At 36.7% G+C, this 27,289-nt stretch overlaps 1 protein-coding gene across 4 annotated transcripts in view; it reads left to right on the top strand.

Moving 5' to 3' along the window:
- The window catches only part of BANK1 (B cell scaffold protein with ankyrin repeats 1), a 382,399-nt gene that overhangs the window by 342,705 nt on the left and 12,405 nt on the right, over positions 1-27,289 (top strand). For 3 of the 4 annotated variants that reach the window (XM_074343221.1, XM_074343233.1, XM_074343229.1), the window contains exons 10-11: positions 3,205-3,513; positions 16,665-16,730. In XM_074343221.1, coding sequence (XP_074199322.1) covers positions 3,205-3,513; positions 16,665-16,730 — 375 coding nt within the window. The remainder of the gene's footprint in view (positions 1-3,204; positions 3,514-16,664; positions 16,731-27,289) is intronic. The other variant, XM_074343227.1, reaches the window with a different exon arrangement.

The following is a 27,289-nucleotide window of genomic DNA, read 5'->3' as shown; positions in this document are numbered from 1 at the left end:
TTGGTAGCTGCAGGGAATTGAATGGTAAAGGGCTTATCACACACTGCACTGAGACCAAAGTCTGAAAACACTCTGCTTTGCTAAAGTGGAGGAACAGTTAAAGGGCTGTGATGGCATTTGTTCCCAGATGCAGAAATTAAGGTGTGTAAAGGGGCTGGGGTTGGGGTGGGTGGCGGCAGCACCAGGAGGAGCGTCCACATTGCGCTTCCTGGCCTGCAATGTCCAGCTCCCTAACAAACTTCCACGTTCACTCCTGCAGGCACTGCTTATCACCCACTGTACTGATCACGATTTTATGTTTACTTTCCAAATTCATAAAATGTTCTTACAAAGGAAATTTAATAAGAAGGATGAAAGAAATATCTATTATTAAAACCTCATTTGTGACTATACTTTCATTGTCCATCCTAGGAAGCTATAAAGTCTATAAACCCTGTTTTAGCAAGTGAATTTTGAAGCCATGAAATGCAGCATTTGTGTCCTTGAAGGCCTTCTCTCTATAAAGCTGATTCAAGTTGATCAACATAAAGCTTTTCTAAGATGAGGCACTGTAGTTAGAGATGGAAAATACTGCTTCGTGGAAAGTATGGAAAACCTGCTGGGGGCTTCTCTGGTTCATTCACTCATTTAACAAACATTGCTGATTACCTGCTGTGTGCCAAGCTCCCACAGACTTAGAGATAGATTGAGAAAGTAGGTGTATCGATATTGGGATGGTGGGAGGTATGTAGATTAGAAGTGCACTGACAACAATATTCTGGTATATTTTTCTCACTTTTACAGATGCGAATAAATTTATATAATTATTAAAATTAATTGTTAAGAAAGCAAAGTGGTCTTGTATCAGGTTAAAGCTCTTAAAGGAGCTAATATTAAATCATATTTTCCTAATGTAAATTTCTGTATGTGGTGTGTTGGTTAGGAGGTCTAAAATGACTCCACGGAGAGTATTCTATTCACCAGATAGCTAAGATCAGAAGTGTAGTGCTGGCTAATATATCTTCTGAAAAGTACCAAACAGAAAAAGCAAAATAACGCAAAAACCCACCTCTTTAATTTAAAGACTGTATTTTTATATTTTTTAACGCAGTGTTACTTTTAATATCATTTTTTCATAGGACTGATAGTAGAAGTAAATTGAAAGTAAAATGCCAGTATTATTTTCTTAAAATTCTTTAAGGTCTTTGAAAGTAAGACTAGAAGCTACCACTTATTTTTTGCCAAAGACTTTGCATGGCTTCTTTGACTTTAACTAGTGATACCTTCAGGAATTTTCCTTTAAGAATATCTTCCATATGCCCTCAAGTTACTGAAAAAGAGAGGCCACCTTCTCAATGCCTAAGCATCAAACTCTTTATGATGAATTTATGGATGTATTCATTGGAAAAAATAACATAAAACACTTTTCAGTTTATAAAGAACACCCTGTCTCTTTTTATCTTTGCAACAAACTTGCAAGGCAGCAATCACTATCTGCCCCTTTGACTCAGACCTAAGACCATAGAACCTTAATCAGAATGTGTCAAATATGTCTATGAGCAGGTTTCCTGGGCTTTTTGGATTTTTATCTTTGTTATACATTCTTTCACAGTTATTTCAAAAATGGGAATTATAGGAGTGATATATTTTAATCTTCATTTACTGATGTACACCCTGAGTTGAGAAAACGCAGGTCCAACTCTATGAAAAGTATCATCTGATACACTGGGAAATAAAAAGTAAAATGTATTCTCTCTAGTGCAAGTCCAACTTTAGAAAGAGTTGGGAAGGGAAGTGGGTGGGGAAACAAAGAGATGTTAACAGCTCAGGAAATTGGTTCATGAAAGTAAGATAGTTGACACATTCCGCTAAAAATGAAGCACTGTGCAAGTGTTTCCCACACACTTAATCCCGTTTCTCCGGGGATGCTGTCAGTGAAACAGAAGTCACGAAGTCAAAATCTCAAAACCGTATTATTCACAGGGGAAAAGGCAAATCATGGTGATTTTCAAGTTAGTGCTAAGCACGTAGGCATTTGCACTTCCTGGGTTGAACTCACTGAAACACTGCGAGCTAAGACTTGAGAGATGATGTTGGGCTGTCCTCTGGTCTCTCCTCATAATCCGACCCAGGGCAATTGTTAAATCTCCTTATGATAATATCCTTATATTCTGCTCTACAGCTTGTTTCTCTCCCTGCCTCCTTTTTGTACTTAAATATCCACAAGTAAACAAAAAAATTTTTGATCAGATTCTCACCAAAGAGGAAGCAGAGTTTTCCTTTAGTTCACGTGCATGAATCTCTTAGAACAACATAGAAAAGCAATAATTTTTCAGTGAATAACTGAAACCTTTCCATTTTATTGTTTCTGTTAATACTTTAAGCAAAATATTTGTCAAAAGGGCACGTTTAAAAAAAATTCTCATTGGTCTGGCAGAGAGAACCATCAAAATTCTTTTCAACTTACTCATTGACCACAGTATACATATCTTTGTCTTCTAAATAACTGCTGCTAGAAAATTTGAATACATTCTTTAAAAATATGTAAAGATTTTACTAAATTTGAAAACCATAAAGGTCTTTTTATTCTTTTCATATAAATTAATCTTCAAGTTTGTCCGTGCCATCTTTTATGTCATGGACTTTACTTTCAGTGTCCTTTATCTCAGAATGAGGTTCATGTTGGCTAATAGAAATCAGGAGTTGCAGTTTTGAAGGTCAAGTTGTCTTAGCCTGAGTGAGACTTACTGTAAAACACCAAATAATTGTGCTTTTGGCTATTCCCTTCTGTCATTTTCAGAGAAATTGAACTTTAGGCAGAGTACTCAGTTCAGTCTCTCTGAAAAGTAAACTAACATCAAAAAAAAAATCTGAGAGTGCATTATGCTTGAAAAACATAAGTTTTCAAAGCATTTGGAATTTGAGGCTTAGTTTTATAATTTGATTTCCTAAAATTAAATCATTCATAAACTATGTGGAAAATATTTATATGCATGTTTATATGTTTTCAAAGAAATCTATGTCTTTAAACACGTTTTCCAACAAGTTAACAATTGTAAACTGTAGGAGTATATGTTAGTAAATTACATGGTTCACTTTCCTCCTTTTGGAACTTACAGGATAATATATAAATTATTTGGGGGGGCATGTTCAATCAAGTGACAGATGGATACCAATAATATTGCATAAAATATAAGAGTAACCACCATCTAAATATTTCATAAGCAGGAAATATGTTGAGAGACCAAGTGGAGAGAAGTCAAAGTTGGTGTGATTCTGGTGCAAGACACAAAATAGGAGGTGAACCCAAAAGAGAAAAAGAAGAGAAGGAAAATGAAAAGGATGAAGATGAGGAGGAAGACCCATACTCTTTCGCTGAGATTGATGACAGTGAATATGACATGATACTGGCCAATAGGAGTATAAAGAAAAAAATCGAAAGTCGGTCTTTCATCATGAACAGACCTCCTGCCCCCACACCTCGACCCACAAACATCCCTCCAAAAGAGGAAACTACACCTTACATAGCACAAGGTAATGCTCTCTGTTGTTGCTGTTACTATTTGTGTGTGTGTGTGTGTGTGTGTGTGTGTGTGTGTGTTTGAGGAGTGTCCTCTTTTTGGTGGAATCTAAAACCCCCAAAAATGAAAAGTATCTTTTTGAGTCATAGGTAAATTGTATTGGCCCATTTTTTAATTTAAAAACATGATGAACAAAGAAAGTAAGAACAAGGTGTAGGGTTCTGGTTTCTAATTGTCCATTAAGAAGGATAATTTTAACAAACCATCCAAAGAGCAAGAAATCATATTATGTGTAGATAAATTCTGCTTGATGCTTTTTCCATAGTCCTACGAAAGGGAAGCTCAACTCCTGTGAATAACATGCAACACAAGAAAAGAAGATGGGTACTTTACTTTTTGCCCCCAATGGCATTTATGATAACTTCAAAAACCTAAACAGTTTCAGGTACTAGAATCATAGATGTACAACCCCAGTTTCTCTGACAATTACATTTCACCCCAATGATTAAGATCACTTCATCCATGATAGAATTTTGCTTCATTTTAGACTTCAATTCTTTCTCATTCTCTACTTAGTTGAATCTAAATTAAAAAACTAACAAATCCCAGAGTTGGTAGCTCCGTGGTAAAGCGCATGCTCAGCGTGCATATGGTCCCGGGTCCCCAGCACTTCCCCTAACAAACAAACAAACAAACAAAGACTAAGAATCCTTAGGGCTCTTTTCTGTCTGCAGCCCACAGGGAGCATTGACTCTGCTGTTGTTTACTAGCGCTCCATGGTGCCTAGGACACGACTTCTATTCAGTGCAATGTGTGCACATGCACTGAATGTCTTTTGGGATAAGATATCATCCTAGGGACTGAGAATGTGGAATAAAATAATGTCTCTTTCCTGGAGGAGTTCTAGGCAACAGATGTGCAAATAAATATGCGGTATTATTTGACATTTTTATTAGAGATTTTTTAAGCAAAAGTTTAGAATCAAACAAAATGTTTGGGTGACATCTAAAGCCGAGAGGCAGTACATTAAAATAAGCCAAGTCACGTACCCGAACAGAACATTTAAATATGTACCACAAACCCACTCAAAAAGAACACAGTTTAACATGTGTTCAAAAGAAACCATTCCATGGCTGAAACAGTTTGTGCTGAGAGATTTGTATAGGAAAATTTAGCAGGTATATATAAAGTTATTTACCAATGTACTGTATACTTAGTTAACAGTGATCTACTGCTGATAATGTTCAAGAAACTATTAACAAAAATAGGAAACAGTTACAAATTAAGAGGTGTTTCAGCTAGAATAAAATGTCAACTTATATAGATTACTAAGGCAGGGAATAAGCTGTAATTAGAAATTCTCAGATTGTCTGTAATCATGGCTCCAGGATCTTACAATCAGCCCACCATACCTGCAAGTCCTACATCCAAGGATTCAGCCAACTGCAGATTGAAAATATTCAAAAAAAAGAAAGTTCCAGAAAGCTCCACAAAGCAAAGTTTTAATTTCCTGCACGCTCGCCACAATTTACATAGCAGTTACGTTAGGTATTATAAATAATCTGGAAATGACTTAAGCATACGGGAGGATGTGCGGAGGTTATATGTAAATACTCTGCCAGTGTGTAGAAAGGACTTGAGCAGCTGCAGATTTTGCTGTTGAGGGCAAGGTCCTGGAACCAGTTCCCTGTGGATATAGAGGGACAACTTACTAGCTCTTTGACAGGGTTGCTGCATCCCAATAAAATATTTTTTAAAGAAGGAAGATAGTTATGTAGCTCAATAAAAGAATTTAGTTATTTTCTAGATGTTTTTGAAGCGGTGCTTCACCTTCTGTGTCTCAGTCCTTAGGGAGTTTTCAGGACCCCAGGTACAGACTCCCGTGTTGTGTTGCTCTACTTCGTGCTCTTTATCTCCTCGTTCTTCTATTGGCTGTCGTGTGCTTATTTTCCATGAGTTCTTTCTTGTTGTCTGCTTATCCTTTTTCTCTAGTATTCATTCCTCTTTATTTAGTGGTGGTAGGGGCAGTGTAATTCAATATCTTTGTCACAGGTAATGTTTCAGTTTTGCTTTGATTTAAGGTTTTAAATTTCTGCAACTTTTATTTTTCTTTAGTTTTCATATTATCTCTATTATCTTTGTTTGTTGTTTGTTCAGGCTCAAATCCTTGATACCTCCATCAAATATTTGACTATTCTTAGCTATGCTTTCATGTTTAAGAATGAAGCATCAAAAAACCTGGCTGGAAACTCCACTTACTAACTTGGAGACTACACTGTAGGGTAGTGAGGCAACTAGTTTTTTCATTGAATTACTCCAAAGTGTTAGTTTAAGTAGATCTATTCTCCTGTGTTTTTCAACTTTTCTAGAATAAATTCCAACTAACTCCAATCTACATTTATAAATTTGGTTGCCAGTACTTGGAGATCAGAGTGTGGGAAGAAGACTGGGAAATTTCACCATTCAGAATGCACAACTTAACTTGTTCTCCCTGTGTTCAGTCCCGTGTATACCTCCTTCCACTCACTCTGCCTTGTGTGACGTGACCAGAACTACTTCTGTTCAGTTTCTTCAAGAACAAGCCTTCCATCATAAATGATTGCCTCATTTCACTGGAGGAGGAATTAGGGGCTGTGACTACTTTAGACCGTCAGCCAATCCCCACATTAACTGGGAGAACTGAGATGGTTTTCCTCTTCATTCATGTATTTATTTATTAGATAAAGATTTATTGAGTACCAATTGATAAAGCCTTTCTGGATATTAATTATGTAAACTCCCTACATGACGGTGGTATAATTTGTTGTTTACACACACACACACACACACACACACACACACACATACACACACTCAAAGAGAAACTTTAAAGAATCTTACAAATCTTGAGTTTCTAAAAAATTTATCTCACCTACTCATCGCAAGTCCAACACCCTTCAACATTTATAAGTAATTTTTCGAATTCAATTATACAATCTAAATTATTCTCACAACATTTGTGTTATATGCAGACCCGAACCGGTGTTGTAATATGTGATTTTTGTTTTTGTTTTGCATTTAAGCATATAAAATCAGGTATGGTTATTTTCCCCATATCCCAAAACAGTAGTAAAAACTGAACAGTAAATGAAGTCACCAAGGTCCCTTTCCATTATTTCTTCCTTTTCTTTTTCACTGGGATATACTTGCTTTTCTCTCCCTTTTATGTTATTGATTGTTGATCATTCTGTTCTCACATCAGGAAAACATTACCTCATCAGCTAATTCTTTCCTGATGTTCTTTGCATTTCACAGGGTAAACATCTTTCATCACAGCTTCCCTTCTTTTCTTTCCTAGCTCAGGCAAATCTATTAAAGAGAATATCCACCATTTCCCAGAAAGCCATCCATTCAATTAGAAGAACATTAATTTGCCCCAGTTCTTGCCAGAGCACAGAAGTATAGCAGAATGTTGGCACATTCAAGGTGCGTTAATGCAGCTGAAGAGAAGGATGTGGAGAAGCGGATGGAAGAGGAATGCAGGACACAGGATCCCAACTTGCTAGTTCTGTAATGTGAGAAAGGACTAGCAATGCAACTAGGCAAAGAAACCAGAGAGATGCAGGAAACTCATGTTGGCTTTTGTGAGATAATAGAACATACGTACACATATATATTGGTTTCTACCCCTGGTTCCTGGCACAGAGCTCCTGAAACCGTGTTACTTCGTGGGTGGTAGGGGTGTTTTTGTTCTAATGAGATGACTCTGAGTGGGCTCCTGGTGAGGGCTGGCACGGCAAAGTCCAAGCAATGATCAGAAGCTTGGAATTTTGGGTCCCATCCCCATTCTCTAGAGAAGGGAGAAGGACTGAAAATGGAGTTAATGATCAATCATGCCTGTGTGAGGAAGCCTCCATAAAATTCTAATATTAGGAGTTTCCAAGAGCCTCCAGGTTGGCAAACACATCCACACAGGAAGGATGACACACCCAAACTCCATAGGGACAGAGTCTCCTGCATTGGAGACCCTCCCAGACCTCGCCCCGTGTATCTCTTCATCTGACTGTTCTTCTGTGTCCTTTATCAAATTCTTTAATCAACTGGGAAGCATAAATAAGTGTTTCCATGAGTTCTGTGAGCTGCTCTAGCAAGTTAATCGGACCTGAGAAGGGGACAGTAAGAATCTCTGATTTGTAACTAAATCAGACAGAAGTTGTGAGTAACCTAGGAATCTACCACTTGGAATTAGCATCTGAAGAAGAGATGGAAGCAGGCTTGTGGGACTAAGCTCTTAATCTGTGGGGTATCTCCAGGTAAACAGTGTCAGAATTGAATTAAATTGAGTTAACTTGCAGTACCTCCAAATGGTGTTGTAGGATTTTGGTGATGGAACCCCTCCACTCACACATTTGGTGACCAGAAGTGAGAGAGTAATGTGAAAGTAAAGGAGATACACAGGGAAGAAAGGCGCAGGAGGAAAAGTGGGTTTTCCCAATACTGCTTTGCTGGGAGTGTTCAGATTCAGCTGATATTCCCTAAACAAAAAAATTCATATATCTGAGATTCAATTTCTATGTCGTTTGTTGGGAATAAAAATAATACCTATTTTAAGAATTGTTGTAATCTTTAAGTGAGATAAAATTAACAACTACCCAGCACAGTATTTGGTATGTGATGTACGTTCAATGGATAATAATTAAAAGCAATTCTACATTGTCTTCCCTCAGTTTCTGGGCAGACAATGACTTTGATAAACTAACTTTAAATTCTAGGGAAATAAAGGGTGTGCTTCCTAGATTCTGGTAGAGTTTGAAGTTAGGGAATCTGTTAAAGATTAAATTGGGGGTGGGGGGCATCCTGTCCTCCAAAGAAGCAAGTTGGCTTGGTCAACTTTTTATAACAATTATTAGGCAACTTTCATGATAATTTCTAATTCATTGAATAATCTTGCATAGTTGGCATTAGTAGCCTCATTTTAGACATAGGGAAACATGCTTAGTGAGTTTCAGTGTCTTACACATGAGGATAAAACTAGGAAGAGAGAGATATGGGATTTGGACCCAGATCAGTCTGGCTATCACATCTGTACACATGGCAGCACAAATTTTCTTTATTGATATATTTATTTCTGAATCATTTATTAATATTTATTTCCTCCTGCTAACCCATAAGATCCATAAGGCAAGAGACCAGTCTTGTTTGGTTTCGCCCATCAAAACCCATTTTCTTTTGTATCTTTAGTGCCAAGCTCAGTGCTGAATTCATAGCAGAAACCATGAATATTTGATGAAGACTAATTGAATGAATACAAGGATGAATAAATGATAAAAATGGCAAGAACCCCATCAATGTGGGTAGCAGAGGAATAGGAGACTTTACTAACACTATAGAGAATGGTCAGAAGAATGGATGAATGTACTAATTCCTAAATGTCTTCTGTTTTAAACCATCCTCTGTTAGAAGTACTACTAATTTGAAGGGGGAACCCCTTACATAATGGGACAAAGTTCTAGGATGTTCACTTATAGCTCAGCATCCCAGCTGCTTTCACACAGCATAACATCAGAGAGAAGTTCTATTTTCACCATCACCACCATCCCTTGCTCCCAGAAATGTAACTGATTAATACAAAATTGAATCCATGGTTTATTGTATCAAGAGATATGTTTCTGGGTTTTTTATTCCATTGCTGTTATACTAAACCTAATTTTATGTTAACAACCAGAAAAAGAATAACTCATTTTTCTTAAAAGTTTTTGAAATCTGTCTGCTTTTAAATATCAGATTTTATATTCTTGTCCTTACAATATTGAAAAGGGTTCAGGTTCATGAAGCTTCAAGAATATGAAGGAATTAACATAGATTTATAGTCCTCCTTAGTGACAGAATTCTTGATTTAAGGCAAATCAAGGAAAGAAAATGAGCACTTTGCATAGTATACATAGATTGGTAGTAAAACTAAATCTAGAAATCATACAAAGAAATGAATGCCTATTGGGGAAACATTTTCAGCACCAAAGGACAATTTCCCATTTTCCTCTCACACAATTAGTAGAACCAAAATCCTTCTTCAGTGTCCATGTTGCAAGGTTTGGGGTAGAATATAATTTCCCTTTCGATTTTCAATTGCTACTGAGTTGCCCTTGGCATTTTACTGTGCAGCAAAGTTGTATATGACCTTTTTGAGAGCTACTCAGCTACTGGGACCCCAAAATGTCAAGTACAATTCAGTTGCTCTCAGAAATTTTCCACTTGCAATTCACTTGTACTTGAAATTGATCGCATACAATGCAATTGAAATGCAAACAGGAAAAAAAAAGATCTGTAGAATATCTTAGGAAAATTAATCCTTATCATTGAATGTGACAGAGTAAAATGGTCTCTGTCCTCATTAGTGAAGAAATAGGGTCAAATGGATTAAAGTACACCTTAGATCAAGTGCCTTGGGTTATACTCTCTGGCTGAGTGAACCTTGTCCAAACTATTAGCTTTAAGACTTAGTGTGCATGTTAAAGGTGGTCTCAGGGCAGACGGGCATATTTATCATTCTATTTGTAAGCCTGGTGTTCCTGTCTCCCCTGTGATTCTCTGCCTCCCTCCTTTCTCTGATAGGGCACTGGTGCAGCTCTGCAAAGGAGTAGTCGTTTAGACCTGTGCTCACACTGTGGATTCTGGTCTTCTTCCTCATCACATACGATGCTCCTGGAGTCTCTGTTAATTATGTCTTTTAGTAAGAACCTCAACTGGCCTAGAGTAGTAGTTCTTAATTGGTGGTGATTTGCCTCCCAGGAGACATTTAGAAACATTTGGCAATGTTTAGAGACATTTTTGATTGTCATGACTAAGACAGTACTGCTGGCATCGATGCTGGCCACAAAACAAGTCTCAAAAATGTAAAAGGATAGAAATTATATCAAGTGTTTTTTCCGACCACAGTGGTATGAAACTAGAAATCAATTACAGGGGAGAAAAACACAAACATGTGGAGACTAAGCCACATGCTACTAAAAAACCCATGGGTCAATGAAGAAGTCAGAGAGGAAATCAGAACATACCTCGAGACAAGTGAAAATAAAAACAGCACTTTCCAAAATCTATGGGATGCTGCAGCAAAAGCGGATCTAAGAGGGGAGTTTATAGCAATACAGGTCCCCCTCAAGAAATAAGAAAATCTCAAATAATTAGCCCTGTCCTTTTGGAATTTTCAATTGCATTTCTGTAATTTGAGTCTTATTAGCAGAACTAGTATTTAGTATTTGTTCCAAGTGAGCATAACCAGATCCTACTGGTTACTTTTTAGGACAGTAACATTTCCTGATAGAAGAAAAAAAAAATTGAGGCCAGAGAAATTACTTTTGGTAATCACTGTGCATGAAAAGTGAACTCATCACAGTGTCTAGAATACTGCAATGACTTCCTAAAACCCAAACCACTTCTCTTTGAAACAAAAGGAAAATGACTAGGGATGTTACTGGAATAACATCTACACTGCTATCATTTTTTATCGAGTACAAAAGTGCAAAAATTAAAGTCAGGCAGTGAGCCTACATGAAATCATATGAGAGGAGGTAAGCCCCAGTCCAGTGCTCTGCAAGCAATAGATGTTAAATATAGGTTGCCTGCCTGGTAATAAGAGGGGGAAGGAGCTGCCTGCCCAATGGTGGGGTAGGGACTTTGCTGATAAACTCATTACAATGGCCTCAAGCTCTAATTACACAGAATTTCATAAACCAACTGCTCCCTCCCTCTCTGAAAGTCCCAACTTTCTGGATAAAAAACATTTCTAGAATAGAACTATTCTTATTTGCATCAAAAAAGGTAAATATGCAAATAAAGCCAGTTTGTATTCTACTCAAATAAAAATTCAGTTCCTTAAAAGTAGAAAAAGTAATTGATAGTGAGATTTCCTGGTTTGGGAGAGGGTTTTTATGGGAAGACTTCTATCAGACTTAAAGTTTCCATTACAAGTTGGAAAGAAAATTGTTTTCTCCTTCGGAAACCAAAGCATTCATTGATATTTCCGTTGAATTGGAATTTCCCTCATGCAGATATATACTTTCCAAATTCCTATCTCCACCAGTCTCCAGAGTAAGCTGTAACCACATCTGTGACCTCATTTGTGCTGGATGACCATTTGCAGATTCTTCCTAAAAATTAAAATTAAACAATGTTTTAAAAAGCTATAACTCCTGACTCTATGTCTGCCAGGCAGTAAACTACTTTCAGGGGAAAGACCTTCATATAATGTGGCTGATGTGACCATCTGTGGCCATGCCACCTCTAGTGTGCCTGTTTAAATGTGTTGACCTGTATTGGATCAATTTGTTGAAACTGGTAACCTGTAACTCTTGCTAGCAGAATGAAATGGTGCTTTAAATCTGACCAGAATGTTCGGTCTATCTTGGTCCATTTGCAAAGAGACTACATCTCTTCTCTGAGGTTATTTTCACTGGTCAGTATGACGACTTTCATAGGGTTAGAACCTTCTGTTCCCTGCCTTTGCTAGCTAGACAAAGGGGTTTACATTGCTTTCCTGTACCTCCTTCTGCCTTTTCGTTATTAGCATTCACAGGATACAAATTGAGGAAACAAAGTAGATAGAGAAAGGCTAGAGAGGTTGCATTATGACCCTTGCCCCTCCTGATTGTTTTTCATGTCTGTCCTCTCTCATCAGTAGGCACTAATGACACATTTGAACTTTGCTTAAAATAATACACCAAAATGGGGGACCTTGTGGAAACTGACCAGATCTTATTTACCTTTGCATTCTTTGGACCTAGCACAGCACTTAGCTACGTAGTTAGCAATCTAATGAACGTTTGTTGAGTGAATAATAAACATACTCCTGCTTCTATACAGTATCATTCCCTGAAATACCCAGAGCACATTACAAATTTGCACGTTTTAATTTTATATCAAATCCGTAGTTTCAAGAACGATCATCAGCGATAGGTACATAGCTCTAAACAATATTTCATTTTACACTTCACATAGGCATGGAACATCAAGGGGTTTGTGGTTTCTAACTCATATCTTTATGAATGCATTTGGCTGTTGCACAGACTTTCCATTACCTTAGCCACTTATAAAATAATTCCAAATAAGCTTTATCAGATTTTCAAAGAAGGTCAGTTCTGGAAGAGCCATTTGCTTGAAACAGGCCACTAATGAGGTTGACATGAAGAATGTTCTTGCAGAAGCAACCTGGAAAGACAAATAGTGCAAGTGAATTCATTATATTTCACCTTCTCCTCCTCTGCTCTTCTGATAGTTCTGCTTTGCTTAACATTTTGAATATTTAATACTATGCTAATTTTTTCCCATTCAATGTCATTTCTATTCTAGGGAAAATTTTACCAAAGTCATTCCACCAATATTTAAAATAAATGAGGGTGGTATTTGGGACATTTTCATTGTTTGAGATTATTTTAAACCTCAAAGATTGTTTTTCTTTCTTTACGGACTTTTTGTTTTTAATGTTTAAAGGTAGTGACAGCTACTAATAATGCATTCATTATTCTTCTCAAATTCCCATTTTAGGTAAGAAAAGAAAAATAAGGTTTCAGTAGGGCAGAGAATCATCAAAATTGATGTGTGTCATAACTGCCTTGATAGCATCATTTGAACACTGACGCAGTAAAATATGGTCAAAAATATCCTCCAAGAATTCAAACAGATGGAGACAGGACCATCTCTGTGTATTATAAAAAAAACTAACATTGGTAATATTGGTCTGTGATTTAACTTTCTAGTGTTTCTATTAGTCTAAGCTCCCAGTGAAAATAATCTTTTCCTCAAAATGTAGCATTCTACTTAAAGTCATACTCATTTAAGAATTTATCCAGGCACCATTTGGCCTAGAATGACTTGCGAGAAAAGAATTGGTAGCATCTTAGAATGTCAGAACTGAGTAAGACACTGGAGAGCATCTCATCCAAGCCTTAACTTCATTAGCACAGAAAATAAAGGCTCAGAAGAGAGCCGTTTGCCCATGTCATGCATGTTGTTAATATTAAGACAAAACTATACCCCTTCCACTGTGCCAGATTGATTAGCATTCTGGTATATAGATTTTTTTCAGTTATTGTGTGTTTAGAACAGACTCTCACCTTACTACAAATCCTGTTGTACAAAAACAAATACTTTCATGTACTAAGCTGAGTGATCTATACCCAATGCTCAGTTATCCCTATATCATCGATTTTATAGTTACCTCTTACAAAAGTTATGTGGGTGAAATGGTAAATATAAAGTGTATAAAGCTTTTTAGAACAAAGATTTTGCAATTTTAAATGTTTTAATGTTGACTGTAAAAAGAAAGATGAGCACATTCTGGAATTTTGTGTCTGTGTATTCTTTTCCTAAGGCTAAGAGAGTATGTGTCTTTGGTATGCATGTTTACGTCGGTGATCATTTGGATGGGTTAGCTCTTTCTGCAGGAAGCAAGTTAATATAGGTCTTTTCCCAAGATTACCTCATATTCAAAAACACCTAATTTTCACATCAATGAGAGAATAGCGTGGTGGCAATATACTGATTGCTAATTGAGTTCTTATAAGGAAATGAGGCTTGTCTGTAGGTAGAAGGAGAGGAAGGGTTGTAGTGGGTGTAGCTGGAGGTGAGTTAAGAGGGAATTTCTGGGGAGGTTATGCAGGTAGAGAGGGTCTTCACACCACGGAGCACGATTTAGTGCACATCCTGCTCTTAAAGAGTTGTCAGCACTTTCATCATTGTCCTACTCAGAGCATCCTGCTCTCCCATCCCAGTCCTTCACTCCATCCCAGGCTGCTCCAAATATAAACGCTGGGGAAATGTCGACAAAAATAAATGTGCTGCTGTAACTTCTCAGTCTGGCAACTGAGCATGTGTACCTGTTTGATGTTTACAGTATTTCACAAACTCTAGACCTTTGTTGTCAACAAATTGTATTTCAATAAAATATAAGATGTAAAGTGACTTTTAACAAACGAATGCCAAAAAGCTGGAAAAAAGTAATTCCAAGTGCTCTGTAGCTTCAAAGTTCATCAGCATTCTTAAAACTTGTTAATTAATGTCCTTTTTTATTGGAAGAATTTATTCTCTGAATTCATCTTTGGATTCAGATTATTTCCTGTATTAATGGTGCCAGATTACAGCTTTTTTGTCTGAGACAGTCTCCGTTATTATCTTAAGAATATTGGCAAGAAAGCACAGAGCGTCTGCATGTTATTAAAATTTCAAAAGTGTTTCATTTTTTCAAGACTTTTAGAACTGGCCAATGAAAAAAAAATCAAGCACCACTTGTAAAAATGCTTTTATTATCCTAAAATATATTCACACACCATATATCCATCAGTGTGTTTTATTTTAGAAAAAAAATGTAAGCCGCAAACCAAGAACTTGCCAGTAAGTTATATTTAGCATGTTTTCCAAATACTAACTTGAAGCAGAAAATTGATTTTCAACCAAAAATGTTATTTCATGTGTCTGATTTCTCTTAAAGGCATCATACTTTGAAAATATATTTGCTTCTCCTGTTTGAAGGAGGACAGGAGTGCAGAGTACCCTTTCTGTTGACAGCAGCTGGCAAATTATATATGCTTAATAAGTAATTATTGATTTGAAATGGTTTAGGGAAACTTCTTGAATTTAAAAAAAAATGATATGTGGATTAATCGCAGATATGACTTTGATATTAGATTGGTTTAAAGATATTAAGGCTAAAGACAGAGATTGAAAATAACTCCTGGGCTGCATCTCCCAGTCAGAGTGATACCTGCTGGAACCATCCAACCCCAATACCCTCAGTCCTCCATGCCTCTGCCAGGTTGTCCCGGGAAATCCTGGGAGCTGCTAAGAAAAGCATGAGACACAAGCATGTTGGAAATGCCCTGGGGTTCTTTTTAATCTCCTCCCTATGGCTCCTTCATTACCTGTTTTGTTTTGTTTTGTTTACTTTTGCCAGGATGTACTTGCTTTACAATTTCTTTCAGATTGTTTTACTACATCTAGTTCTTGGCATGCTAACTGTTTGGCTAACTGTCTCACTGTGGTTTGTTTCCTCATGTGATTTGTAATTCTTTTTTTTTTTTAAGTGAAGTATCGTTGATGTGCAATGTTCTATAAGTTAAAGGTGTACAGTGTAGCCATTCACAATTTTTAAAGGTAAGACTCCATTTATAGTTATTATAAAACATTGCCTCTAATCCCTGTGTGGTGCAATGTATCCTTAGTTATGGAAGAGGAGAGGCAGCAGTGCTGGGAAGAACCAAGCAACAGATTGCAGTGCAAAGCTTGAGGGTCCAGCTTGCATCCCACTGACGGCAGTTCTGGGGTTATTGCAAGATTATGTAGCCCTTTTACCTGTTAGTTATTTCCACCTTCCTCGTCAATAAACATATGAATAGATCTCTAAGGCCTCTTCCAGTTCCCAAACACCTATAATTTAAACTTGCCATAAAAAATAAATGGAACTCTGGGATGTTCAATTTCTAAAGTCAGGCTGTAAAGGCTATAGACTTTTTCATTAACATATGCCAGAAGGTAGACGGAACTTTGTGGGTGCTCAGTAAATATTAAACAATCAATTTTATCTTTCATTTGCAAAATGGGGTGACTAATGCTGACTTGTCTCACAGAATTCCATGTGAGAAATAATAAATGAGAACAAAGCACTTTTCAGATAATGAAGTAATTCGAATAAGCTGCTTTAATAGGTCTGAGGTCTAGCTACATGATGCAAGAATAAAGTGTCTTTTTTATTATTGCATCTGTGAAATACAACAGCCTTTTTATCTGTTTAAGAAGAAACAGTCATTATCCTTGCTTATCACCAAAAAGTCAGCGTGAGTAATTTCTGTGCAAATGGAATTTTTCATGTGATTTTAGCATTTATCACTTTTAACAAAATGCAGCTTTTATCTTTACCTGATATCAAAATGGAATCACATCTTGATTTGAACAGTTTAATGAGGCGTTCCATCAGCATTATACTACTCTGCACAAAGAAAACGCTTTTGAAATGACTGATAAGCTGCACAAATGAGAAAATTGTAAATTTAATAATCCTCCTACTCAAAAAATAATACAATTCAGAAATTGTTACTGAGGAAAATGAAATATGGCATTCTAGTTTCCTAGAGACTTCCATAGCATGTTCGTTTTTATGTTTATGTTCAATAAATAATATGCTATATTTTTTTACAGTGTTTCAACAAAAGGCAGCCAGAAGACAGTCTGATGGTGACAAGTTTCATGGTCCTAAGAAACAAGGTACTGACATGAACTTCAGTTTATTTACTGATCTCTAAGTAAGATTTAAAGAAGTCTTATGAATACTGAACAAAGTCTCCTGAAGTAGGAGTAAGTGTGAACTATATTAATTTTACTCTTACATCAGTGTCTTACCCAAATACAATTTTTCCATAATAAGATTAATGCAAGGAAATTATTTTAATTAACAAAGGCAAGAAATGGCCTTGTGAAGATATTTGTGGAGATGTTGATGGTGTTGTTCGTTATCAGGGCTCTGGGAGGGTCAAGTAGGACAGACTCTCTAGTGTGTCTCCATGCTGCCCTAGACCTTCAGAGAGAAGCCCCTGGAACTTAACTTGGTGGAAGGGCAGATGGTCGGTTCCCCAAACAAGGGGACCAGCATGGGTTGTCTGTGCTCTACACTGAACTCCAAAGACTGTACCCTTCTCTCACTATTCTCTTGCCTTCAGCACTTGATCCAGCAGTTGTTTTGAACAATTATTTGTCACGCAGAGAAGAGCTGGATACTGTCACTACAAGTCATCTCACACAGGAGGAATAGTTCCCTCATGCTCTGTAAGGAGGCAGCTGCCTTCAGTCTCCCCTGACATACTTGGTTCCTATTGAAAAGGGAGATTCTAGCAGGTTACTTATTATGAGTCTTTGCCGATAATCAGGCCTTGATTAAAGGTCAAAAATGAAAAACATAAAGGGTGGCAGAGGTGGAGGTGGCACGGCTGACTCTGATGATCAGTGAGCATGTACAAATGCTTCTGGCCTCAACGCACTGTTGAAATAACGTCACTCTAAAATAATAATACTGTGAAATTTTTACCCTTAAATTATTGAGAAAAACATTATAATAAAATTGGGAGGTTATTTCACAGCAGCCACTAACCACAGCCACAGTCAGTCTCTTCTGGGGCCATTGTGAAAATAGCAAGGTACCGATCGCAACCACTCCTAACACTCCCTGTGCTGTTAAATACAGAGCCTCAACAGACTAGCTCCGCGGACACCGAGGGTCATCCTCCAAACGAAGATGTGTCTTTAAAAGAGTGATCTTCACCCATCACTTCGAGTGTCATTTGTCATGGCAGCAAGGTTGTACTTAGATCATTCTTCCAATTAAGTTCACGGTGTTTGAATGGAGCACACGATGACCCCGAACTCCCAGCCTCCCTTGAATCACTTGGATATACTTCTTATAAATCTGCATGCAAAAAACTCTCCTCATTGGACAGCTTTTCATTTCTAGTGGTTTCTTATTTGGAGGAGCAAGATACATTAAGTCTACTATTATCCTCCCACTGTGCCTTTAGCTCTCTCAAGAAATAAATGCAGAACTCCATATGAGATTATTGTCCAATTAGGATCCAACCGTTATTGAAGGAATTAAATGAAGTAAAGAAGATTATTCTTATCTGGATTCCCCTGCATACCTCACAGAGCTTCCATTTGGAAAGAATAAAGAGGGGGGAATGCTTTGAGCTCTTGGGGAGAAAGTTTCCCTGAACCATTTTTAATAAATTATTCAATTACCATATTTTTAATTAGATTCTGTTAGAATTAAGGGACAGATGTGAAGAAGGCCACAGGAGATGAGGGAAGGTGACGAGTAGCAAGTGTAAGGAAGGGATCCTCGGAATGCCTACCCTTACCCACCATCCTCAGGGTGTCCCCCAGCATGCCATCGAGGGAAAGGCTGCTAATGCACTTGAAGCTGGAAGGGACCAATTATCATTCTATCATATGCATAGAAAAAAAAAATATTCCCTTCTGTACTCAGAAAAAAAGGGAGAAGAGAGAATGGTGAAAGGAAACAAGAACCTAAATTATACTTTATTGGTTTAATATTTGTCTGTATCTTGTGAACTTAATTTGCTTCATCAAGATCAGTGATGACTAAATTTGTTTAATTCTTAGGGGTTAGGATACTGAAAATTTTAATCAAATATTCTTGTGTGAATTTTTCTCTCTTTAGATGTTTTAAATCCATTTATTGGTGATAGTTTTGGTTAGTCACTTTAGAGCAGTTCCATGGGATTCCTTTAACCAATACTTAAGCAAAATGGAAACAAATATTGTTCTGTTTGCAAGGACTGGAGGAATATTCAATCTTATGACACGTTTAGAACAAAAAAGCTTCCCTGGTGACTGCAGTCTGCAGAGGAATCAGAATCTAGCATAGGAGAAAAAATCAAGAATAACTGCGGAGATTTTGAAATTAAAGAATTAAGTACCCAGTGGACTCTGTCTAACCATTTTTCTCAAAACCTTTCTAGACACGTGTGGCCTTACAGACCGTGGGACATTCTAGGCAATTAAAACCGCTCATCCCTAAATTAACGAATGCTCTTCAAATATCGTGGGATTTCACGGCGTAACAGGAAGAGCAATACGAGCGCAATACATGCTTCACCAATGCTAATCTCGTTATTTGGTAAAGAACAGAAAGGGCCCTTTTATGAAGTATTTGTCAGAGTTAAGATTTTTTAAAGGGATTAGACAGGTTCTCTAAAGGCTAAAGAAATTACTCAATTATTTCACTCGACCCTGGAAGGGAAAGGCACAATGAGAGCCAACTGTTTTCCCACGGAAAGTATAGGCTTTTCAGATGCCCCGTGTTGAAGACTGCCGAGGGATTGCCAGGAACTTACATTATTGCTAAGTCAAGGAATTTTCCTGAGGAACAGAAAAACATTAATTGGCACCATTTCCACAGAAACTCGACAGATTTCTTCAACTCAATTTTCACATCTTGAAAAAAATCTAAGAAAAATGCTGAGGACTTTGGATCATAGATAAAAGTTTCCATCAAAATGTAGTTTTTAAAATCAGTTTTTCCAAGTTGGTTTTAAAATTAGAAAAATTTTTAAATCAGTGCCAGAGTGGTGTCCCCAGAATATGCTGCCACCACACCTCCACCCACTTCCCTAAACTGTGTCTCACGGAGCAGTCAAGGGTTTGGTCTTCAAATCTGCAAACCAGAGAACTGAATTTTGTCAGTGGGTTTGGAGTCAATCAGAGTCTTATAGTCTGAGTCCTGTTAACCAAGCTCACAGAGGACTGATTTATAACCCCCAATTCCAATCTATTAAATCTATACTGTAGCAGGGTTCCTTTCCAGTGACTAGAATGCTTGCATTCATTAGGCCCTTGCCAAATAATACAGTTTCTATAAAATATAGCTAGTAATTAGGCAAACATGACCAGGTCAAAGGGTAATGGACGAATGTCAGGGCTTCAAGGACATGTAAAAATCTGGTTAATTCTCCTGCCTCACAAAATCTTATAGTAGTCTAGGGTCAAGATTGTTCACATCTCCTGTACCTGTTACAGCTTTTCTTCCCTCTGTTGTATCTTTTGGGGGGCCATACTAAGGGGGTCTTTTCTACCTTCATTGGAATCATCTCTGTTTTATTAATTAACACAGTCTTATCTCAGATATGATACATGGCAACTGAAGAGGTTTAGGCTTCTTACCTTCTTACCTGCCTCCCTGTGAGCATGAGTCACAGCCACAGGTGTGCTCAGCTACACCGTTAAGTAGTGCCCTGAGCGTGCTTTGTTGCTGTAACACTTAGGAGGCAAACCATTTCCTTGCAGGGTAGAGCTAGGTGGGAGGTGGGAGGAGCACGACCACCCTAACCAGCTGCCTGTACCAGTGACTCTCATTCCTACGTGAGCATAAGAAGTGTTTGTAGAAATTCTAGAATTTGGTCGCCTAAGTCCTACTGTAGACGTGGGCTACAAGTGTAACGCGTGAGAATAGTAATGAACTCTAAGAATAATAAATCTCAAACCAACACACACACACACACACACACACACACACACACACACACACACACACACAATTTAACCAAACGAAACTGTTTCAAAGGCTATCTTGTGATCACATCTGGCCTCTAAATATGTTATCATGTGCACAGTATAATTTCAATTTTTTGCTGTTTCCACCATGCTAAAATCCATGTCTCATGTAAAAATTCAAATCCCCGATCACACCCAATTATATTATTGAATCATTTGCTACAGATGACTTTTGCTGTTATCATTTGTTACCATCCTTTCCATGTTGTTTTCTTATATTTGAGACACGTTTCTCTAAACTTATAATTCTATCAGAAGTGGGAAAATAAAAGAGATACCAAGAGAATCATGCTATCAATAATAACACAAATAGGAAATATTTATTTTTGATAATGAAGACTATTCAGATGTGTTTAATAAGCAGGCACTAAGTCTTCTCTGCTCAATAACTCTGTCTGGCCCATGTTGGCTTACGAGTTTGCAACCTCTGGTATAGTCTCTGCCCACTAGTTCTCCACTGCAGACTGCAAAGTCGTTATTGGCTGGTCTTTCCAGAGGGTGTGCATGCTCTTGGGAAAGATACAGTCAGGGAACGTATCTTGTACAAGCTTTCTAAATGCCCAGTACTGCAGCAGTTTGATGAATGTTAAATAATAGAGTTTTCTCTAAGCAGGAGACCTGGGGAAAAGCAGATGGTATTACCCTTATGTGGGGAAAAGAGAATGCTGGTCCCTGAGGTATTTTTATCAGACTGTTTTGGCCAGTACTGGATATATTAAAAAGAAAAGAGGGGAAATTATCAAAATGTGGTTATTTGTATCCCAGAAAAGAATAATGGCTTCAGATCTCTTTTTCAGTATAACTTACATTTCCATTTGTCATATTATTCACGGGAGGGTTTTTGGTTTTGTTTTTTTTTTTCATTCTAGTCATACCTGGAAAAACTTGTGGAATAGCTGCGTTCTTGTCTAAAATTGGGATGTGTCAACAGCCCACAGTGACCTCTCAGAAATGCTTGTGAAAGAAAGGCGTCAAAAAGATGAAATTCTTAATAATAGTGGAAACAAAGATTGGAGCTGATACTAGCTAGGATGTGAGACTAATTCCAATTAATTCTAAGGTTAAAGAAAGGGGATTAAAACAAATAAAATCAGTAGTCCACCCGCTGACCCCCAGCTATCACTCTACTATAAGAATGCTAATTTTTTTTTAAGTTTTCCCCACTTCAGCTCTGGTCTTTATATACACATGCAGAAAAAGTAGTTCTCCCAGTAGAAAGCCTCCTGAGACCCTTCAGTAAAGCTCTGGGATGGAAAGATGGGTTGGGCAGGAAGAATTACTGTTTATTCAGGGAGTCAGTTGCTTGCAGCCTCTCAGTACACAGTGCCAAAGAATCATGTTCCATCTATATGTGGCAAAGCTGCCTTAGACAAAGCCTGCTAAGCCCTGTGATCTTGAGTTGTGAATTACACCTATCAGAGTCTTCTGCAATCCTTGAGCACAGAACAAAATTTGATCTGAACACAAGGAATAGAAGCAAAGGATAAATAAACACCAAATCTCTTGTTGAGCGTGATTCCGTAGATGCGTTTTCTCTCAAGGAGGTTGAAGAAGAGAACAAATAAATAATATGAAAACTTCAAAAACCACGTTAAGGAAAAGGAAAGATAATTTCATCGTGAAGATTCAGGATAATTATGCTTCCGTAAATCATTTATTTAATGAGTAAGGTTGAGTAAGTGCTTCCCAAGAAGCACTACGCTATCAGTATGGAGATAAGAGAAAATACGCACACGTGTGTACGTGCACATGCGCTCCACTCACATACACAAAGTAAGAACATTTCAACTAATGACTTGCAATTGTTTAAATCTGAAGCTTTTTGTAAGTATTTTAACTTTTTAGAAAATAACTGTAAAGAAGTATGATATATTTTGAACTTTCATTTACTAGATTAAGGTAAATTGCGTATAGTCTATCTCTATCCCACCTTTGTATCGAAAGATGGAAACTAAAAGAAAAGGCAAAAAAAAGAGTAAGATTTTGTATAGAACAACAGTTATGACAATATGCGTGTCAGTGAAACAGCCTCACAGAGCAGGAGCAGTCACCGAGGGCCGTGTGCAGCATTCATACACCACGGCAAGTCCTCACAGCTGTCTTATGAGACAGGTATTATTTTCCCTTTGAAGATGGATTCGTTATCTCTAATCAAGGCCACAGAACTAAGAGGTAGAGATAAAATTTAAATTTAATGCTGTTTGACTCTGAAGTCTAAGTTTCCTACTGTCCTGTCGTTCCAAGTAGTCATTATAACAGCAATTACAACACAATTTCTATGACGCCCTGGGCTTTCGCACAAGCTTGGATGGTTACAAAGCATGTCACACATATAAGCTCCTTCAACCCTGGCAACAACCCTGTAATAAAGGTGTTATTTATCTGCATTTTATAGACAAATTGAAGTTTACAAAGGCTGGGTGAGAGAGCTGAGATTTGTACCCATGCTCGCCTGGTTCCAAATACCACCTTACACATTTTCTTTTATAAAAGATGCAGATTCAAATTTGGATAAAAGACAAAAATCAAACTATATTCTGCTTTTAAAAGATATAAGACAAAAAATACTAAAGAAAAGTTAAAAATGTATGGTCAGTAATGAATGCTGAAAGAAACAGAAATGGAGTTGTTTTCAACCTTAATTTTAGAAAAAAAAGAACTCAAGACAAAAGCATTAGAAAAGAAAATCTATTTATTTATTTAAATTCTAAAATCCAAATAAAAGCATGTCGTTCATGCTCTTTTATGTGGCAAATTTTAAAACATTTAAATATTTAAATAAAATATGGTAGAATAAAAGAATCTGACAAAAACCACAGTAATAGTGAGAGGTCATAAATACTTTGAATCTTTGATAAAATAGTAAAAATGCAAAAAAAATTAAGATAATGTAAGTTTGTACTTAATAGACTATACACCTTTCAAGATCCTTAATTGATAATAGGCTATCTCACTTTTTAAAAATTTAATAAAAATATAACCTACTCAACTAACTTTCTGATCTCAGTATACTTTTCAAAGAATTAATAGCAGAAATGAAAAACAACTGGAGAAATTCTAGAAAACTTCTGAAGGCAAAGAGAAAATTAGAAACACAATTGAATGCTTAGAAAGCAAACTGTAAGCAGAGGAAACATCATGGCCTTAAAGCTTTAGTTATTTTCTTTTTCATGTCAGGCAAAATTTAATCATGAAAATGTAAATCTACAAAAGACAATTTGGAAGAATTATTTGCATTATCCAAATATTCTTTGTAAAGCTTTAGTTATTAAACAAGAAAAGGAAAACAAAGAAACTGAACACTAGTGAAAAAAAATTATGGAATAAAAACTAATGAAATAAATGGTAGAATTTAAAGAATTCACAGATGTGAAACCACAAGGACTATTGACTAAATCTAAAAGTTTACTTTTAAAAAGAGTAAATTAGCAAATCCTCTGGCAAATCTAATCAAGAGACAACACCAATGAGAAAATCAGTAACGAGAAGATGTCAGTACATAGAATCAGAGGAATTGTTTGTGCTTGAAAATGTATGACTTTTCAAAGAGAAATACTAGTTAACAAAGTTATGTCAGGTCATAATGACATGTCAGCATAGGCTCTTCAGTTGTAACACGTGTGCCCCTCCGGTGGGCGACGTTGATAATGTGGGAAGCGATGCACATGTGGAGACTGGGGTATATGGGAGACCTTTGTACTTCTGCTCATTTTGACTATGAACATAAAACTGCTCTAAATAATAAAGTGTATTAATAAAACAAAGTCAGCTTATTAAAAAACTATGTCAGGTGATGAGAGAATTTTTTGAAGTACTACTAGATTAATCGCTATGGAGTTTTGCAGATTTTTTTTAACTCAAAAGATAACCTAGGACAAGTTTCACCACTGAGTTATTGAAAACTCAAGTAAAGGAGAATTTTTTGTATTACAGAACCATCTCACGTGGTGAAATATTAGTGTAATGTGCTAGTTATTTCATTAAGAAAAAAATGCATGCAAATCTCAGTTAATGATGAAACAGATGTAAATCATTATTGTTCAACTATTCACAATTTTCAAAAATCTTATAAAATAAGAAAGAGAATAATTTCTCAGCATGATCAGGAATGTCTTACTAGCTCAAGAACAGAGCTCCTTAATGCTAGAAACAAGATAAGGAGGCTTATTCTAGAAGATTCTAACAACTGGAATAACACGAGTCTAAAATAAAAAGTGTAATTATTTGGAAAGAGAAGGTGCTTTTCCATTATTTTTTAGATGATATGTGTACATGCCTACAGACCATTATAGAATCAACTATAAGACTCTTAAAATTATTTAAAACAGCTTGATATAATTCAGAAATAATTTTCCCTTTTTACATACCAGCAATGCTAGTTTGGAGATGTCATAAAAGAAAAAAGCTTATTCACTATACGTTGAAAACGAAAAGTTTCTATTAAAAAGAGAGACATACCATTTTCTCGCATGGGCAGATTAAATAGACTAAATGCTTCTTTAAATAATTTACAGATTTTTTAAAAAATCCCAATCACTTTGAAAGGACTTTTTTTCCCCTTTGGAGAGAGAGACAACAGTTTAGAAGAATGCTTCTGAACTCATAAAGATTATAAATAAGTAAGAAGAGCAGAAATGAGGCAACCTTTTAGGAAAATAAAAAGATTGAGGCAGCACACTTGCCATGTGTGTTATTAAGGTCCATCACTTATGCGGTGCTTAAAGCTGCGGTGCTTAGCATCACACTGGCATGAGAAGCACTAGCAGGGAAAGAATATCACTGTAATTAGCTATAAAGTTATTAAAGCTTCTGTGCCTTTTTTTACTTGAATAATGCAAAATATTATCAAAAGTGCGTTGAGACATACACTCCCACATCCAACTGGTGAGAGTGTGTTTAACAGCACACTTCCAGGAAATGAGTTGGGCACTGAGTATCAACAGCTTTAAAAATGTTCTTACGCAAAAATTAGACTTTTACGAGTCTAACCGACGAAAATAAACAGCAATACAGCCAGTGATTTACGTTAAAGACTTTAAAGCACCAGTGATACATAATTGTGGGGAAAAATTAGAAACAATAAAAAATAGCCAACAGTAGGGAAGCAGGTAAACATTTTATTGAATATACAAACTTTAGAATATAATGCAGCCACCAAAACTCATGTTTCATAGAATATTTAATGGCATATGAGTAAGAGAAAAGAGCAGGAAACTTATCAGTATAAACCTAGCTCAGAAAAAAAAAAAAGAAAAGAAAGAAACTTTAAAAAGGATAAACATCAGAATGTTAACACTCCACATTTCTGAAGAGTATAATATCGAGTGATAGCTGTTTTGTTGGTTAGTACTCTTCTGTATTTTCCAAATGGTGTGGGGGGAAGTCATGTTCTACATCTGCAATTAAAGTGAAATGGCAAAGAATTCATTGTCAATGAAAAAATTATTAGGACATTTGTTAAAATAGTAAGGCCAACTTTACTCAAGGGGGCCTGGATATAGCTATCTGAGGACTACTGCAGTGGAGTTTTGCAGTAGCGGGGAGAGGTTGGTCTCAGCCCTGAATACAGCAAGGAAAAGAGCGAGCAGAGTGTGTGGGAGGGGTGAGGAGTGAATGGAAAATTACTAAGAGAAAACACCAGGGGTACAATTGACCTAAAAGGATTCCTGCTCAAGACAGGCCAAGATGATCCAATATCACCTAGGGGGTGATGGAAGATAAAGGAACCCAATCAGACATTGAGGGTGATCAGATATCAAGGGTGGGGAATTTTGGCTAAACCAACTTAGCAGAATTCTTGTAAAAATTGAGCAATGCAAAGACACACACGGAAGTACAAAAAGTGAGAGCCTAGTTGCGAAGAGGACCCAGAAGAGTCTGACAAAAGCTTAGTCAAGGAGAGGACCTGCCAATAGCAGCCCTCTTAAAGAGACGTAGATACTTTACTTGGAACTCACGAATAAATCAACACTCCAAATATCTCTGAATTTGCTTATGTGGCCCTGAGTTTATTTGCTGCCAGTTCCCTAGATACAGATTAAAAAAAAAAAAAAACAGCTTCAGGTTTGAATCTTGGTCACTGACTTTTTTTAAGTCCTGTTACTCCTTCCAACTGCTCACGAAATAATTTAGTAAGAGGATACAGTACGGTATAGCATGGGACAGTATATTGGGCATCGCTTGGAATGGTATGTATTCCATGGAGAAACCTATTAGCAGAGTGAGAGAACTTTTCTTATTATAAAAAAAATAGCATTATTGCAGAGAGCTGGAAATTAGAAAAAGGTCATCACCTCTGATACCATCACAATAGTTTGCATCATCTTTAAAAATGTGCCTCCATGCTTTATTATATATACAACATTTATATGGTTAAAATTTTGCTATACATAGAATTTTGCATCCAGCGTTTGTACGTGGTCTTATAGAATAACTATACTCTCTTGCACATTGTTTTTTAAGTTATTATTTTAATGACTACCTAATATTTAAGTAAATATTTCATATTTTAAATCCCTTGTTGTTGGCCAGTGAAGTTGTTGCCTTTTCAGATTTCCAGGAAAAATGTTCTTCTAGCCAGTTAATCAGTAACAGGAAGAATTTTAATGAAAAGCTCAATTCACTTTCTTACCTAATTTTTAGATTCATACACTGACCACACAGGTTGCTTGATGTTTATATGACCAGCATTTGGTCAAATG

This window comes from Camelus bactrianus, chromosome 2, assembly GCF_048773025.1.
Source record: "Camelus bactrianus isolate YW-2024 breed Bactrian camel chromosome 2, ASM4877302v1, whole genome shotgun sequence".
NCBI lineage: Eukaryota > Metazoa > Chordata > Mammalia > Artiodactyla > Camelidae > Camelus > Camelus bactrianus.
This window is presented reverse-complemented; position numbering and strand designations above follow the sequence as displayed.